This window comes from Euphorbia lathyris, chromosome 5 (assembly GCF_963576675.1).
Source record: "Euphorbia lathyris chromosome 5, ddEupLath1.1, whole genome shotgun sequence".
NCBI classification, from domain to species: Eukaryota; Viridiplantae; Streptophyta; class Magnoliopsida; order Malpighiales; family Euphorbiaceae; genus Euphorbia; species Euphorbia lathyris.
Window position 1 is genome coordinate 18,332,439 of NC_088914.1, and position 19,444 is coordinate 18,351,882.

At 36.5% G+C, this 19,444-nt stretch overlaps 1 protein-coding gene and 1 pseudogene across 1 annotated transcript; one reads left to right on the forward strand and one right to left on the reverse strand.

The window, feature by feature from the left end:
- Positions 1-8,368, forward strand: part of LOC136229705 (high affinity nitrate transporter 2.5-like) — a 50,863-nt pseudogene extending 42,495 nt beyond the window's left edge.
- A 3,308-nt stretch (positions 8,369-11,676) lies between these two features.
- Positions 11,677-16,906, reverse strand: LOC136231062 (polygalacturonase At1g48100). The gene is made up of 8 exons (XM_066020308.1): positions 16,643-16,906; positions 16,444-16,572; positions 16,136-16,306; positions 15,956-15,991; positions 14,828-15,035; positions 13,638-13,719; positions 12,279-12,387; positions 11,677-12,090 (listed from the first exon to the last, which is right to left on the reverse strand). The coding sequence occupies exons 1-8, from the start codon at positions 16,904-16,906 to the stop codon at positions 11,677-11,679; spliced, it is 1,413 nt and encodes a 470-aa protein (XP_065876380.1).
- Between the last annotated feature and the right edge of the window lie 2,538 nt (positions 16,907-19,444).

A 19,444-nucleotide genomic window follows, 5' to 3' on the forward strand; every position in this document is an offset into this window, starting at 1 on the left:
TGGAGCAATAAAGAAACCTATAGGAGGAGAACGCCAAAATCTGGCAATACCTCAAGGAAGTCGCAGAGCCGCGACGAGAAGACATGACCGCAGGGAGATCCGCGGTCCCAGGAGCGTCTGTCGAGAGACGGCCTGAGGACACGAACACGACACCAGCGGGGAAGGCCGTAGCATCCGAGGTTCAGGCAGCCGTAAGCAGCGAGGACCTGTTGGAGATGAAGATCCATCGCTTTCTAGACAAGAGGGCACTCGAAGGAGTGATGGGGGGAAGCATCACGTCCAGCAAAACTCTGTTGGTGCAGCGAATCATCGAAACGAGGTTCCCGCGTGACTGCAAGGGTCCTCGCCTGTCACAATACTCGGGGACCGAAGACCCCAATGACCACGTAGCCTCTTTTATGAGCACCATTAACCTCTATTCCAAAGATGAAGACATCATGTGCAAAGTCTTTCCCACCACACTATCGGCAAGCACGCAAGAATGGTATCGGGGGCTGGCCCCCAAATCTATTGACTCCTTTGACCTGTTTAAAGATCTCTTTCTCTCAAGGTTCGCCGCAGCCGCAAAGGTGAGAAAAATCAGTTCCGACCTCAACGGCCTCAAGCAGCGAACCACTGAGCCATTACGCAATTTCCTCTTTAGGTTCCACCACATGGCCTCTCAGGTCAAAGGGCTAAACCTAGAGGTAGCTCATGACGCCCTCGCAAAGGGAACCTGTTGCGAACCCCTTAAACGGAAATGTTTCAGGAAAATGTCGCGGTCATTCGAGGAACTGATGACCACGGTGCAGACTTTCATCCGTTACGACGACTGCGACCGCCCGACCGGTTATGAGGAGTCGGAGAAGGATAAGGCCAAAGGAGACTATCGGAAGGAGGACAAGTGTAAGTGTATCTAGCCTACCGATTTCTTCTTAAAGTGACCACAAAACTCCACGGCCTTCCCCTGCGCCTTTTTGTTATAGATCTCTAGAGAAAACACGACCTCCGGGGGAACCGTATATCCGGTAGCATGAGCGGCACCAATAACCATTATACGGTCCATCTTGACAAGTTTCTCTTCACGTTGCCCCGCGAAAGCACGCAGGTCAGCAGCTTCTTTGCGGGCTACTTCGAGCTCCCGCTGGAGTTTCTCATTCTCCATTTGCATATTTGTCTTCTCCTCGCCCAACGAAGAAAGCTGCTGTTTCTTCTCAACCAAAGTTTCCTTGACCCGACGAACCCAGAGCATTGCCGCCTTCAACAGCACTTTGCGACAACAAAGCTCCTCGGCATCATCAGCTAACTTTAGCTGCAGCCCCACTTTCTCTACTTTTTCCATCCTAAGTTGGTCACGCAAGCCCGCAATCTCGGATTCCCGCTCATCCAAAAGTTCACCCGCCTTGACCAACTTCACGTTCACTTTCTCCAGATCGGCCACAGAATTCCGCAGACCTTGCTCCATTTCTCGGAAGACATGCTCATCGTTGATGCACATGTCAAAAACCATGTTGGCATTTGACATGGCCTGCATACGAAACATAAGACAAAAGTCACGCTCAGATACATAGCAGTTTATACAAATAGCCTACTTCGAAGAACCTTACCACCCCGAGTGCAAATAGTGTTTCTACTCCCAGATCAATCTTTGACACACCTTCCATCCGGTGTGATTCCCCGGGCACCCTCACAACGCGGGCCATTACACGTGGTAGGTCCGACGTCATCATATCTGCATCAACCGCCAGCCCGAGGATGAAGTCGTGAAACTTTGCAAGTTTAATTTCCATTCTTTTACCATCTCTAGATGATCGCCCACCCTATCCACTAAGTCGGCCGCCAGCTCAGCCCCCACTTCGGTGCGCGCTCGCTTAGAGCTCTCAATTGCACCCGCGACATCATCATCAGCAGTCCGAGTTTCATTCTCAACACCTGCCACCATCTTCCCTTTGTCAGATTTACGTTTTCGAACTAGGAAAACTTCAATTTGCCCCTCGCCGCCCTCGCTCTCTTCCTCAACACAGATCACCTCCAGCTCCTTTTCAGCGTTCTTCTCCTCGAAACCTCGCACGGGCATCCCCTGAGGAATATCAGCAGCAACTCCACCATCCTCGGACGCTACGAGAACCCCTCCCATGCTTTGGATCACTTGGTTTGCGTCCTCCAGCGAGGAGAAAGAAGCTAGGGAGGCCGAAGCACCAACGAACGCCTCCTGCGCACTATCAATACCCACACCGAATTCATCTGGGTCAAAGTCCATGCTTACACGAGGATCCCCGGCACCTGCGAAATAGAAAAGCACACTTAATATTTTTTCAAGCAAACGCGCAACATTAATATCAAAACCCCTCGAACAACAACCCAGATACCTCACCTACAACGGCAACATTCATAGTAATCGACTCCAGTTCGGTGAGCTCACCAGTAGAAAAGTTATAACCTCTCCTCCACTTATCAAAATCCTTCGTGGACCAACTCGATAGCTGCGCTATCCGCCACTGATTCCAGATATAGTACCCCGAGGCTAGGAAATGCCCGATGAGTTCATCCATGTCTTTCTTATGATCCTTGTCGGAGGGAAGATCTTTCAAATGTTGGGGTTTAGTGTCCTATAGACAATTGTTCCAGGATATAAACCTAATGTAAATGAATTATTCTTTATGTCATTTGTTTTAATAAGATATGGTTTCATAACTGTATAAAGGCAACCTCCTTTAAAGAACTAAATAAGTCTAATAAAAGGAAATCCCTGAGTTTATTTAAAGTGATTATAAAGTGTTCATACAAGCATGAAGTGAGACGAAACATTATAATAAACTAATAAACTTAAAGCCACCCCAAGTCAAGTGATATGTTTTGAATAGGGATTGACATAACATTGTTGAGACTTACATATAACAATGTTTTCTGTCGAGACAGAGAGCTGATCTCACAAACTTCAGATATGCAGATATCTGGACAGTTACATGGATCCAATGAAATGAGTTCATTAGGATTGGGGACCCAACTTGAGATAACGGGATGGGTAGATTTATCCTTGTCACATGTTCATCTCATTGGTATTAGTAGGTATAAGTAATCCTAAGACTCAAAGGAATGTTAATTAGTGATTCTGGATTATGGAATGTGATGCTTTGATCTTATTGTAACACGATCCATAACAGGGATGACTCCGGGGTATGTACGGCAGACGTTGGGTATCACAAGAAGTAATTGCAGGATAGTTATACATTGGATTGAGCATTTGTCACTCCTGATAAATGGGAGATATGTCCAAGGATCGCCTGTGGAAGACTTAACTCTAAATCCTTGCAAGGTGATAGCTTAATACTTGAAATGCAGATTTCACTTTACCTATCTAATTGGAGTTAACTCGGCCTGTACAAGTAAAACGAACGTCTCGCTATATGTGACTTGACATTGCCCATAGTCATAAGATTCTGTTCAAGGATGTAGTTGACAAAGGATCGAATTATACTGTAACTAATACGGAAAGGTCAACGATAGAATCAACCTGTCTTCTTATAGCTCTGGGGGAATGTTTCGGATCTGCCAGTCAAAGTTCGCGTACTCATTCCGTTATACAAAGATTAAATATAATTCTGAGAAAATTAATTTAATAGTTGTATACGGCTAGAAGCAATAAGAACCTAATGGGTCACACATAAGACTTCAAACCCAAAAGAGAAATAGATGTTAATTAATTGACGGAAGCCCAACTGAGTCCAATAAGGCCCAGTAGCATAGGGGGGCGAATTTGTATATTAAAACACACAAAGGAATTAATTTAATTTAAACAATTATAATTAGATTATGATTATGAATTAAATTCATTATAGGATAAATAAGTTAGGAGGTTTAATGAGATTAAATTGCTTCTATTATTATCCTACCAATAAGTTATTATTATTATCCTATCAATAAGTTATTATTAGGAGGTTTAATGAGATTAAATTTGCTTCTATTATTATTATCTTTATATTTAATATAATTATAGATAATAACAATAAGAATTTTATTCCGAATTAAATTCTTATTCAATAACCTAATTCTATCTGACTAGGGTTTAGATGGAAGAGGCTATATATACCCCCCTTAACTGTGAATTTTGGCCATCACAAGCAATCCCGGGAGAGAGAAAATCGACCCCTACCATAGTGGATCAATTCTTCACCACTTGCTTCCGTTCAATTGATTTTTCATCTCTTTCTCTTATTCCTTAATCTTGTGTTGATTAATTAGATGCAATCTACTTTGAGTGTTATTATACAGTTGAATTCTAACTTCGTTTGAATTGTGTTTGTTTTGTGCTTGTGAACTCGGAGTAAGAGTTGAGGGCACTTCGCTTGCAACAGTAGATAGATCATCGAAAGGTATTTCCTTCTATCCCTCTTTATATAAAATAACGATTAACAGATCTTGGTTAAAGGAAATAGGTTAAAAAATTTATATTTCTGCTGCCAAACGTTTGCCTATTTTCCTTCATCAAATACTTCACTAATTGCTCCTCTGATTCTAACATCTCCTGAGGCATCAACCAGCAACCTGAGTCTATGGGGTCCTCATTCCAAACTACCCGGAAAGGAAAGTCCCCGTCAAGCTTGCGAACAAGAAAATAGCAGTGTCTGTATTCATTGATCTTGTCTTTAAGCCCTCCAATCACTTTGAACTTATGATGGGAGAAAGTTACGTGCTGCGATCGCGGCCCTTTATTCGGACAGAAAAACTGGCGGAAAACGAGCCCAGTTGCTCGAAACCCCGCTGATCTACACAGCGAGTAAAAGCCCACCATCATTCTCCATCCATTCGGATGGATCTGACCAGGGCAAAGATCGTACTCCTTTAGCACCTCAATAAAGAAAGGCAGCAGGGGAAGCCGCATTCTGGATTCCAGCTGTTCCTCGTACACTACCAGCTCGTTGGCCCCGCCTGCATGGTGAGCACGATCCTCCTCGCGAAGCGCGATCAGCTCATACGGCTAGCCTATCCGATAAACTGCCAAGATGGAGGCCAAGTCCGCAGACACGGTGATGATGTGCGCATCCTCTATTGAGAAGGACTCCGGCCTTTTTGGCCGTTACGACCTCTCGAAACGTTTACCATCGATTCCCCCCACACCTGGTAACTTTATCCACAACTTCGCTGTCATCTCTTCGTATAGGGTGGCGAGGGTTCGATCCTCCGTTACAAGACCGTCTGGCACCTCCATAATCACTTCGTGGATACCCACCGCGACACCACCAACTGGCCGCTCGACGCTGGGAACAGCACGCGGCACTGCACATTTTTTCTTTTGCGTCTTTCCAACGAGAGAACTGGTTTCCCCCTCCGATTTTATCCGCCTATTCCGTTTAGACGAACGAGTGCGCGATGCGTCATGAAGAGCAAAGTCACCCGGAATCACAGGCGGAAGTCGCTTCAAGGCTCCTCGAGAAGAACCCTCTAACATAATCCCCTCCCCCCCAGATTAAAGCAAAAACACAATGAAGGAAAGAGGGATGACTGACCTCACTCTACATAGCAACAGTCGGCGGAAGCACCCTCTACACCGTCGCCTACTGAACACCGGCCGATGGACACTCCAGTCGGATATCACTACGCTCAGAAAAGCAGGGGACGACACCTTGCAAAAAATAGAGAAAGCAGGGAAGAAAGGAAGGCACTGTGAAAGGAAGAGGCAAAAAGAAAAATGCGTTTGAGTCTCTCTTTTTCCTTTTTATATCAAGAGAAAAGAGGGGCGCCGACGAAGCAATCCAATCGAGACATATGACGGTGCATGCAGAGATGCTTTGATGACCAGCATTTAATGCCAAAATGGCAGAAAAACGCACGCGTGGGAGCCTAAGGGTTTTTTCTCAAAAATCGGCCGGACCAGACATATGTTTTTCTGTTCGCCGACAGCGGCACCCGCGAACCACTAGCAACTAGCATGGAATACTCGTTCTTTACTTCATCGCGGGAGGACTACTTGATAAGGAATGTGAGCAGAGGGCCCATTAGGCCCAGGCCCAGCACAAGCAAGGCCCTAGGAGGCCCGAGAGACCCCACAACTCACTATAAATACCCCAACAAAGGGAAGGTAGAGGGATGAACTCTCTTTCTCACTCTCATTACTCGATCGGGTACATTCTAAGCTCCTCGATTATTTCCTTAGTAACCATATCGAACATCTAACTTTCTGGATCGTCGGAGTGTCCACAGGGATCGCTCCCCGTGCAGGGATGATATTTGAAGGCCACGAGGATCTGAGAAGTTACACGAGGATCAAAACTAATCCCTCTTTTTTTCCATTTTTCTTTCTAAACAATTTTTTCTAATAATCTCATTAATATAGTTATAATGCCGAATTAATTAATACTCGAAATATATATACTATCACCCCGATAATTAAGATTGAAACTCTTGGACACGGACATGACATGAATTACATCAGTTTCTCGTGCAGTTTTAGCTCAAATAGCTATGGAAACTGCTTGCGATCTCTTTGGTCCTCGACTTGCCTCAGCTTCTCTCATCCTTCTTCCTGCTCTAATAGTTTACTTCACTTCCATCGTTTCTTCCCCAATCTCTTTCCTCCTTATCTAATTCTTCACCGGCTTCTCTTTAGCCACTTTTGTCTCCATTTAATTCTAGATGAACTCCATATTTTCTGCTCCGATGGTCGCCACAGCCAACAGTGTTTCCGCATGGTAGGGGAATCTCAAAGGAAAAGCAACGCAATTGATTATGTCGCTAATTTTTAGCCTAATCCGAGATACTAGAGTAGCGAAATTCAAAGCTTGGAGAGTATCGTTCTTAATTCCTGCAATGTTTCAAACACTTTCTGTGTTTGATGTGTTGATGTTCGTCAAAGATATACCAGATGGGAACTTCATGCAGCTAAAGAAATCGAGGGATAAACATAAAGATAAATTTTCAATCATTTTTACCATGGAAGGGTGGATTTTGGCATTGACATACGGGTATTGTTTTGGAGTGGAACTAACAATTGATAATATAATTGGAAAATATTTTTATGACATGTTTGATCTAAAATTACACACGGTAGGAATAATTGCAGCGCGTTTTGGATTGGCAAATATTGTATCTCGACCTAGTGGAGGAATTATCTCGGACATGATCGAAAAAAATATAGGATAAGATGAGAGGTAGACTTTGGGCTCTGTGGATAGTTCAGACAATATGTGGTGTTTTTTGCATAATTCTGGGAAGAATGTCTTCGTTAAGTGGTTCAGTTGTAACCATAATTTTTTTCTCTTTTGTCTACCAAGGTGCTTGTGGACTCACATTTGGTGTGGTTCCTTTTGTCTCAAGAAGGTGAACTTTTTTCAATTTATTTAAAATTCATGAAATTTTTTTGGTGTGTGAACAAGATTTAGATCTGTTTGGTTGAAGTATTAGGGTTTAGGGGAATGTTTTAAGACTTAGCGGAGCCTCGTAAATAAGGTGCAATCAAATCTACTCCTAAGAGTAAATATTTGTTTAGTTTTTCTTTTTCGTAGCTACTTTTTACAATTTTACTCTGAAAATTAGAACACAAGTAAAGGTGGTAATTTCGGGTTATTATGTCAAAATCGTGTTATATTATATATTTGATCATTAGATATATAAATGTAAGAAAAATGGTAATTCATCGTATTGTGTCTTTGATTAGGTCATTGGGGCTAATATGAGGCATGATAGGAGGAGGTGGAAATTTAGGAGCAGTGCTAACACAATTATTATTCATCAAAGGATCAAAATACTTGAAAGAAGCAAGGATACCACTTATGGGGATAATGATGATATGTTTCACAATTCCTATATGTTTATACATTTCCCACCATGGGGTGGAATGCTTTTAGGTCCATCAAATGTTTCTAGGGAAGAAAACTATTACATGTCTGAATGTAGCTCAAATGAGAAAGGACAAGGTTTACATATTTCAAGCCTCAAATTTGCTAATAATAGCATAAGGGGAAGAGGTAATAAAAGAGTCATTTCTAAAGTAGATATGCATCATCATACTTCATCACAGTTTGTTTTGTAAGTTTAATGCTTTTGCATAGTTTTGATTAGGATTAATTCCAAAAGAAACTCATGTGATTACACTGTTTTGCAGAATGCAAGTCTGTGGTTTTATTTTTTGTTTTTTTATTTTGTTTTTGTCAAAAAGGTGAATTTGGTTGTCACCGTTAGCAAATCATGGACTTTGGCCTAACACCATCAGAAATAATGACAAGACAAACAATATTTTTGTCAATTTTTTTTACCCCTTTTTTACTTATCAAAGTTAATAATAATATATTCTTTTTTAGGGAAAAGATGCGATAAGCCAAAGAAGAAAAAGAAGGTTTTTCCATCGTCAACATTGAAGATCACCACCATCAACAATCCAGAATCTCGTTGAAGGAAGGTCACCACCATACGGCAAGCGACATATCACATCCCCTTCATTGCCCATCTCTGATCGCTCTTCTCCCTGCCCTAGATCACGATTTTATTATTATTAAAAAGATATTGACGGATGTTTTGGGCGATCCCTTCGCGATTGTGCCTGTGCGATTTCTTTCCCTGAAATTAATTGTTGGTTTCTTGATTTCGTTTTATTGAAACTTGTATGGCTTGTGTGTGGTTTCGATGTGCGATTTGATTTCTGGATATTCGATCTGGTTCTTTTGTTTACTGTGGTTTTGGCTGGCTGTTTGTGCTTTGGTTTTTTTGCTGTTAAAAAACTCTCGACTTTCGGGCGGCTCCCATGACCTAACCCCTCTTTGTCCCTGAGATTTCCGTCTGCCGCCATGGCTCCTCCGGGGCCGGAGACCTCTTTTTCAATTGCACACCTATTCTCTCGATCCGCCTTCCTCAAATACTCTGTCTGCTAGCAACCTACGAAGCCTCCGTTGGGTATTCTTGGTCCGACTTCTGTCACGTCTCAAATCCCTAAATTTGGGCGTAAAACCTATGCAGCGACACTCACCAGTGCGGTGGCTTCATCATCGGTTCCGGGCCCCATTCAACCTCAAATCTCCGATGAGGGTGGATTTAGGGCAATTAAAATTCAACAGGCTATTTACAATGAGCGGCTTGATTTTTGCAAACACTCTGTAATTGGACGTGTTACTCTCTCCAAAGGGGAATCCTCTTGGAAACATCAAGCTCTTAAAGGTAAACTCAATTCACTTTGGGGCCTTAGTATGGATTGGAAGCTAATTTCACTTGGTAGGGGTTTTTATCACATTCTTCTTCCAACGGCGGAAGCCTTACAAACAGTTTGGAGTCAAGGGGCAGTCGTCCTTAAGCCTGGGGTTATGAGACTCATTCCTTGGTCCCCGGGCTTCAATCCGGACTCTTATAAATCCTCCTCGGTTCAAGTTTGGGTAAGATTCTACAATCTTCCCTGAGAATTTTGGGATAGACGTATAATGGCTAGTATTGCAAGTGCTGTAGGAATTCCACTTCGTTTTGATCGAAATACGGTTGAAGGAGAGATGGGACATTATGCTAGAATCCTAATTGACGTGGATCTTTTAAAGAGTTTAATATGTACTGTTTGAGTATGCTAAACTCACTGAAACCTTATCACCAAAAAACCGCAATTGAATACATATAAGTATCTAGTTAAAAGATAAATATAGAGTGTAATTGTCGGAGTAGAATTCTGAGATGTAGATAGGTACTAAGGGTCCGTTTGGTAAGATGTAATGGAATGCCCATTACATTGAAGCAGGGGCGGAGACAGCCCAGAGCTTGGGGGGGCCGAAGCCCCCCCCCCAGCTCCGGCAAAACCCCTAGGAATGGTACTGTTCCGCCCCTGAAAAGCACCCCCTTCTCCAACAATGGAGATGCCGCAGCCGCTCGCCTTGTTTCTTCTTCAACAAAGAAGAAACAGATCTTAGTGCCCTGCCCAGTTAATGCTGGGCTGGGCACTAATTTTTTTTTTAATTGGCCCAGTCAAAAACGGCATCGTTTTGTCTGGGTCCATTTTAAAAAAATTAGATCAAATTATCAGCGTGTGAATTTCATTTCATTTCTTTGCTGCCCCTACCCTACCTTTTTCTTTCACTCACTTCACTTTCTTATTTGCTTGCTTCTCCTCCTTTCCATTTCTTTTTCGACCAACCAAAAACAAAGCAGCCATTATTTTTTCTTCTTTTCTTCTTCACATTTAATTTTCTTTTTGTCTTCTTTTAACAAGCCAAACTATTAAACTAAGATAATACTCTATTTTTTTACTCTTTCTCTTAATTCTTTAATATTTAATTTTTTAGGTTATTAGTTATTTGGGTGCATTTTGTTCTAAAAATTCTAATTTAGCTTAGTATATATTTAATTTGATGTTTGTTATGAATTATTAGTATTATTTGTGTGGTTTAATTTAATTTAGTAATGTAAATTTTGATGAATTTAGAATTTTCTAATTTAGGGTTAAATTAGGGGATAAATTTAGGGGTTTAATTTATAACTTTGAATTGAGTTTATAAATTAGGGGTTTCAAATTGTGATATACATAGTGATTTTTTTGATATAAATTTAGGTGTTTAATTTATGATTTCGAATTGGGTTTATAAATTAGAGGTTTTGTGATATAAATTTAGGGGTTTAATTTATGACTTTGAATTGAGTTTACAAATTAGATGTTTTGTAGAATGAAGCTATTTTGCAAAAATTTCAGAATATTCGGTCTCGTAGAACACTATTGCCAACTATCACTAGATTGTAGATTGTTAGTAGCTCATTTATTTTTCAAAATAGTTATATACTTATCGGTATCGTATCTGTAAAAATTACTTTTTATTATTTTGCAATAGAATTAATTTTTTTATATAGTTTTATCTTTAATTTTTTCTATGTACATAGATTTTTTTTTTACAGCTAAAATTAGCCCCCCCTAATCTCAAACTCTGGCTCCGCCACTGCATTGAAGGGTCATTATCATGTTTGGTTGCATATTAAAATTTTATTGTAATGGAATGAAAAATTCATAGATTAAATTTTTTTAACAACTATTTTAATCCCCATTACATAAAAAAATGGCTTGAATTCTCATTACATCCAAAGCATATAATCTAATTTCTATCTTTAAAGTTCCATTTATCCTTTCATTTGTCAAATCTCACCATTCTCAAAAACGAAAAAAAAAATGTGAAAAATGAAAAATAAGAAGATGAGAAAATAGGAAAAAACGGTGAAAATGGAAAACGAAAAAACGAGAAAAATGTAAAAAAAAATTACTATAAAAACACGGAAAACTATATACTAATTTCACGTTTTTCATGTTTTGTTTGTTGATTTTAATTACGTAAATAAAATTTTACGATTACATTTAACTAAGCAAACATAAATATTGTAATGGTAATTACATTTCATCGTATATTTTTTATCTGTCAACCAAACATGGTAATGGAATCACTATTCCATTTCATTACATTACAACTTTGATTACATTACACTGTATTACGGCACACCAAACGGACCCTAATAACATGGATGGAAAAATAAATCTCCAAACAAATAAGAAAACTATTCTGAAATGTCCAAAACTTTTTCGTCGGTATTGAAAATGAAGTGATTATGCAACATCAGGATATAGCATCTCGAACGGATCAATTGCCACAAACAACATTTATTGCAAACATGTTACATATCATCACCTTCCCACATTGAAAAAAGGTTTGCAGAAGGGAAGCATAAACATGGAAAAAAAGGCACAATTAGCTAGCATAGATGTTCATGTGACCTTGCAATCCTCTTAACAAAACTATTATCCTTTAATAAACAATAATCAATACTTGAAGGCAAAAGTGGTGCTTCTGATTTCCCATATGAATTCAAACACAAACCTTGTGATCTTTTTAACCCAACATTATTATTTGATGATGAAGCTTTCAACTGAATATTTATTAGATCAACCTCCACACAAGGCACATTTTTGCTGCAAGCTAAATGAATTGGCTGCTTCGTGTAACTTCCTATTATTTGGTCATATTTCACTCCCGTAATCGCCACTGCTTCGGTTTGGTTGTTGCATTTATGCTTATCGCAGTAGAATTGATCTATTATTATCGGATACATCACATCTGTTACTTCGATATTTGAAAATGTTACATTTTTCACTATTCCCACGCCTCCCTGTGAAGGATAAAAATATACAAATGACAGTAATTGCTCATTAAACATTAATGATACTCCATCGGTTCCATGATATATATTAGGGAGAGAACAATTTGATAAATGTGACAAATAATATGGAATGGAAGTACTATAATTTAAGGGGGTATTTTTTTTATCTTTATTTGAGTAATCTATGTATTACTAACCTGCCATGTCTTTATTCTAGCTCCAGCTAGTGTGTTTTTGAGGGAGATTTTCTCAACAGTAATATCGGAAACACATGCTGCAGTTTTATCCTTTCCCAGGCTTCCTATACTGAAATTACAAGATAAAAAGAAAATTAATGATAAGAGGATATATAAGAGTTTTAATTAATATAACATAAAGGGCATAATATGAACAGTGTCAGTTTCAGTTTTTCTGAACAACATTTTGTACAACAACAGCTTTTGGTTAGGTTTATACAACGGCATTGTTTAACATTTTTTAAGGAAACGTGAAAAGTTATTTATATATATTCGACGTTAACAAAATTATCCTTATAATTTTCAAAAATATCTCTTTTTTAATATTATTTATATTTCTATAATATTATTTCCGAAATAACAAGGTTTTGCCTATTCAATAAATTTTTCGCCTTTTTCTTTTAATTTAGTTTATTCAGATTATTTACTAATTTGTATTGTATTTTTTATTAAACTCATGGTATCGCCGATTTATAAATGAGTGCCTGTGGTTTTTTTTGTTCCTAAAAAATGATAAGGTACTCGTGGTTAACAAAACTAAAAACTTTTAGGTTGACAATGTCAGTTTTGAACACAGGCTCAAATTAGAAAACTCTAACGGGGTGTTTGTTAGAAGGGATATAGGTGGTGGGATAGGGATAAAAAAACACGAGATAAGTTATCTCGTGTTTGTTTGCGAGATAGAAGAGTGAGACGGATGAGGGATAAGCTTCTTATCCCTCAAATCCTATACCTAGGAGGGGTGGTATAAGGAGGTGGGATAAGCTCCTGCGACTTTAATAGGATGGAAAAGTCCATCTTATCCCTCAAATTAATGTTATGTAGTTTAAATAAGGTTAAAATAGTAAAATGTTATTTTATCCCCATCTCTATCTCACGTACCAAATATTGAATAATAATTCTCAACTATCATATTTTTATCATTATCACAACCATTTATCCTTATCCCTATCTCAACCTTTATCTCTATCCCTATCCTAGTAGAATACCAAACGCCCCGTAAGAGTTAAAATATATCCATATTACAATTTTACCAAAAACACTAATAATTGATCAGGTAATAATAAACAGCTAACAGTTAACATCAAAAAATTAACTACAACCACTAACAATTAACAACTAACATCAAAAAAAATTACTATAACCGCTAACGATTAACAGCTAAAATCAGTCACTATTATTAATTAACAGCTGAATCAAACTGCCCGAAGTCAAAATGTTGTTTTTTATCCCGAATAAATTAATATATAATTTAAAATAACTATCCATGAACACCGCCCTTATATATATATATGGTGTTAAATAAATAGGAAAAGTTACCTTATACCATGTCCTGGGCCACAATTAATATGATGGATATGAATATTGGAGCAACCAGTTTGTATGGAAATACAGTCATCACCTGTACCAAACATATATATACTTATAATTAAAACAAAGAATATACTACTGAAAAAGTTGCTTTCATTGCTCATGCTTGTCTCAAAAGTTAGTTTAGTGACAGTTAATGTGCGGTTTTAAAAATTTCTTTCAACCTAACTCTATTTGTATTTATTATATATATCCATATGTAAGTGGCAGAAACCGATATATTTTTTCTGTATACTTAATAACATGACATGCACCATCCATATTGCAACATGACTATGTTTTGACTGTTCTACTCCTTTTATCTAATTAATTAGGCTTAATACATTGTACTCCCAACATATCCAAAAAGTTTGATTGGCCCCTGAATTTTTAAAGTATCCCGATAGTCCTTTGAACTTATATAAAATGTAATCAATTGCTCATTGGTTGCAAATAAAATAAGTTAAATGCGGAAAATATATTGCACGCGTCTTAAAAAAAAAGTAAAACAATCAAGATCGGATACAAAGTTTATAGTTGAGTAAGTAATAACTTTATTTTTAATCTATTCTTAAATTATGCAATAACATTCTAAGACACGTGGAATACATCTTCAGTATTTAACTTACTTTTTTTGCAACCGAGTGATCAATTGATTACAGTTTACGCAAGTTCAAGGGGCTAACTGAAATTTTATGTAAGTTCAGAGAGCTATGGGGATAATTTGAAAGTTCAGGGGTCAATCAAGCTTTTTGGACAAATTCAGGGGCAAATGATGCATTAAGCTTAATGTTCACTCAAGTTACATGGTTGTCTCAAAATGATCACTCAATTCCAATTTATCTCAATAAAATCACCTACCTTTGAATAGTGTCTCAATTAGATCACTCTCGCGATTTTAACGATTAAAAGGCATCCGAATAATATCTCTGACCGAAACGATACGTGACAGCCAATTGTCGCCTATTTTTATGAAAAAAAATTAAACTTTTTTTCGTAAAAATAACCGATATCTGACAATCGAGTGTGTGGCACATGTGGATGTCATGTGTCGTTTCGGTTAGAATTCAATTTACGTATATTATACATATTTAGAAATAATATTAAAATTATATTAATTAGTATCTTAAGTTTATATTTATAGGTGAAATGATTCTTACCAGTTCCAATATTAGAATGCTGAATTTCAACATCTTGTGTATTCTGCAAGTGAATTCCATCAGTATTTGGGCTATCTCCAGGTGAAGATATTGTAATATTGTTGACTATTATGCCCTTGGAGCTGTCAAATTTGAGATGACACTGAGGACTGTTTATGATTTCTATGTCACGAACTGTAACATTGTAACTATCATAGAATCTCAAAGCCTATTAAGAAAAAAAATCAATTATAAGCAAATTAGGCATATTAGAATTGCAAAAAAATATATATATTATAGGCAAAATTCATTTTCAGGCCCCTTAACATTCCAATTTTAGTAATGGAGTCCTAAGTTTTCATTCAACACATTAAGCAGTTAGATTTTTTTAGTCACTTTAAACTCTAATGATAAGAAAGTTAGATTTGAATATAAATCTCTGTTAACAAAACGTTATTTATTTCATCTAGATTTAAATTTTACCTTTTAAATGTGTCTATAGATAACACTCTTATGATAAAATTAGTTGTTCATAGTTAACTCAATCACCAAAATTGGAACTATTGAGTAGGGGTAAATTACATTCATGACCACTCAATTTTATCTATTTTAACATTGTTTGTGGTAACTGAATTTTAATTCTTAAGAGTATGACCACTTTACACTTTTTAATACCAGTCACTTAACTTTAACTAACTCCTCAAAATGACCGTTAACGACCTCAAAATGAAAACATTCAAGAATTAAAGTTGTTCAAAACGATATTTATCATGAAACCACATTTTTTGAAGCCTTCTATCTCTAAAAATTCACTATCTCTCCTAACCAATCAACATCTAAATGAAACGAAAAGTTTCAAGAATTAAAGTTTCTTAGAATATCATTAACTCTTCGAATTTTTTTATTTTGAGACCGTTAACTATCATTTTGAGATGTTGAGTGGTCACCGATGTTAAAAAGTGTAAAGTTTAGTGATCATACCATTAAGAATTGAAATTCAGTGGCTAAAATGTTAAAATGTGCAAAGTTCAGTACGCACGGTGTAATTTACCCTATTGAGTAGTCTCGATATTTTTTCCCTATTGGAATATATATGAAATATAGAAGTATGGCCATAACTGAAAAGCAAGAAAAAGGAAGAAATCTTACTGTGGGCTTCATGTCAGGAATGTTTTTGGATTTCTTCTGCAAAAGTACATTATATAATTAAGGAGGTCTGGTAAATTAGTTGGTATATAAATAAATAATTAATTTGTTGAATTTTCTCTTTTATCACAACATTTGAAAGAAGATATTATAATAAAAAAAAAAATTGTGTAATTAATTAACCTGAACAAAATAAAGATTAGAGCTGGGAGACCACCAATGAAATCCTTGGCCATTAACAGAACCAGAACCTTGAATAGAAAATTGATGAACCCATTTGAAGTTAAACCATTGAAAGAGGCTGGTTTTAGGCCATGAACCTACTTCTGGAGGAGCTAACACTATTCCATCTATCTGCATATATGGAATTCCACTTACACCTTTAATTCCAATATTTAATTAACTTAAAAAATGGGAAAGAATATACTCTTTGCATTTTTTAACAGAAATCATAAATTAATTGGAGTGTCAGTAAAATTAAAGGTAATTACCTGAAGAACAAGGTGAGGCATACATGGACCTTGAAGAGTTATGGGGTTGATAAGGAACTTTAACTTTGCTGGAATTTTTACAGTTGCACCAGTTACCTTGCAGGCTGCTTTCCATGCTGCTAAAAGTGCCTGTTTACAGAAATAAATAAAAAAGGCAAAATTACAAAAATAAACCTCGTGGTTTTTAAGGATAGGGTACCTTAGAATCATCAGAAACTCCATCAGCTTTGGCTCCAAATGACAGAATATCAAAAGTACTGGATTGTGATGGGGCTGGGGCTGGACTTGGAATTGGAGGGTTGCTGTGATTGTTGTTCCTCTTATCTTTGATATTGGAATTGTTCTTGTTCTTGTTGTTGTGATGATGTTTTCTTGCTTCTACTGATATTATTGCAAACATAGTGAAGGTTGCTATAATAACAAATATCAAAAACACTAGTGATGTTTTCTTGTTTCTCTGCATCTTTTTTTCTTTGAGAATGTGAGTTGCTGAAATATTGGAGTCAGAGGTCGTTATGACGGTTTATATAAAGCTAAAATTCTTGGACTGTACCTTCTTTAAAATATACATTTATTAATTATTAATATATAGAGGGGAATCTCACATTTTGAAGCTATGAAACTGTGGGCACGAAAATGGGGATAGACGAGGATTATTTTTGGATTTAAATTTTAGGTGACAATAAACAACTTATAAGAGATTGGCAATAAGTAAATAACTTAACAGATATATTTTGAATGGGATTAGTATTTTAGTCCAAATATAACTCTGTATTGTTCAAGAGTCATTTCTGTATTTATCAAGAGTTATTGTTTATCTGTATTCATAGAAAGTTATATTGTTTACTAATAGTCATGTCTGTAATCTATAAATACCTATGAAAGTTTATTTATTTGATCCAAAGTTGTTTGGTAGCTACTTTTCAGGCTCCTGTTTGTTTTTTCACTCAAAAAATGAGAGTTTTAGGTGTTTGGTTAATGACATCATGTTCGCCTTTTACACCTGGAAAGCGGTCATTTACAAAAGCACATAATCCCAACTTTTTGGAAAATCAGTTTTTTCCAACAGCAAACAACAAACCGTAACAGCAAACAAACCGTATGTAATGTTGGCAGTGAAGAGCAATTTTACCCATAACATTGTCAAATTCGGCCAATTTGAGAAATAATTTATCAAACTATCTACTCGGTCATGAATCTTGTCATCTATACTTCACGTGTGAGTCATTTTATCACTCATTAATAACATATCATAAAAAATTTAATTTTTTTTAAATATATTGTCTATTGTACAAGTAAGACAAAAAAAAAATCAAAATATTTCGCCGAATTTATAAATATTAATTTTCAATCTATTATTAAATCATAGAAAATATGAAATCATTTTTTTTTAACTAACTGATATGCAATTAGTACAGAATAAGGAACACAGTATTTGAGTTTTATAATAATATTTAAAATTGGCCCAATTTGACAACGTTATTGGTAAAATTACACCATTTTAGACGTTAGATGGTAAAACTACTTCTAGTTGTAAACGTTAAGAGTATTTTTACACCCTATCCCTAATTAAAATGAAAAAATAAAAATCGCATCCATATTTAAGTGCAAGATAAGAGATTATTGAATTTAAATTAGTGGAAGATATAATGGATAAGTCATGTCATGCTTTAGCAATATGGTGTGGTGTGGATAATCTTTCTTAATTAAACAAATGTTGCCCTTAAATCCAAGGGGTTATGCCCTCATTATAAGATAGAAAAGGACTAGTTTAATATTTGAGGTCAATAACAGATTGTATGTTTGTTTTATTATGAAAAGAGCCAACTATAAATCAATAAATAAAGAGAAGTGTCCAACTCGGAATTCCTGTTATACTTGTGAATAGTCCAAAATAAACCTCAAATTTAGAGGCATAGCTAGGTTGTAATTAAAATGCAGACAAAATATTATTGGCCACCCCACCAGTCAAGCTATGGAAATCATATTATATACATATTCTAACTTTAATTACTTTAAAGACATAAAGCCCAATTGAGCCCCTAATCTATACATCAAAAATCAATTGAGCCCTTATTCTTCTAAAATCATCAAATCAGTCCTTATATTTTAGGAAAATGAACAATTGGACACCTGTTCTCTCGGACTTTTGATAGAACAAGAAAGTAAGATTACAAGGACTTGATACCTATTATACCAATTTAGGAGATAGATTTAGAAATTTCTACTCCTAATCAGAATGCAATCAATACTCTCGTATGTTTGACGGTATTAATGTGAACACAGTATTACGAAATTGTTTTGGTTCTTAGAGAATGTGAGATTCTTCACCAAGAGATTGAGGCTAATGTTAATGATGCGTAGGTGTTGTTATTAACTAGCAGAATTTATGGGATTCGGTTTTGGAATAAATTCAATTCGCCAGGAGCAAATGGAAGATTTAGAATTGCAATTGAATAGGAATATGATGATTGAGCCTAATGTTACACTTGTCCAGTTTGACAGAAATAAAATCAGTCCTTACCTTTCTCTGTTAACAAGTGTCCAATTAGTGGTTCTGGTAAAAAATAGGGACTTTTGTTGATTTTAGAAGAATGAGATTTTGTATGTATAGTTTAACGACTCAGTTGGATATTATGCCTACTTTAAATCTTTTTATAATGGCATTATGGTCGTTTGTATCTTTAAACTAAAGCTCTAAAGTTAATTAGGACCTAAACTATTAAAATCGTCAATCAGATATCTGAATTGAGCAAAAATCATCAATTGGTCCTCACCTTATCCTAAAATCAGAAACTGTGACTATTTCATATAGATTGGAATAATCTTTATGTTGGTTCAAAATGAGTTTGAGGAAGAGGGTCTGAAATTATTCAACCGAATGATTTTCGATAAGGCCTCAATTGGAGATTTTTGCTTAGAATGAGGACTCAATTAATGATTTTTGGTTAGTTCAGGGACTTAATTGATAATTTTGATAGTCTAAGGTTTTAATTGACTG

Coding starts and splice junctions, on each gene's coding strand:
- LOC136231062 (XM_066020308.1), bottom strand. CDS start 16,906: ATGCAGAGAAACAAGAAAACATCACTAGTGTTTTTGATATTTGTTATT. Junction 15,036..15,955: donor TTCCTGACATGAAGCCCACA/GTAAGATTTCTT, acceptor TTTTCTTAATAG/GCTTTGAGATTCTATGATAG. Junction 12,091..12,278: donor CTAGAATAAAGACATGGCAG/GTTAGTAATACA, acceptor TATCCTTCACAG/GGAGGCGTGGGAATAGTGAA.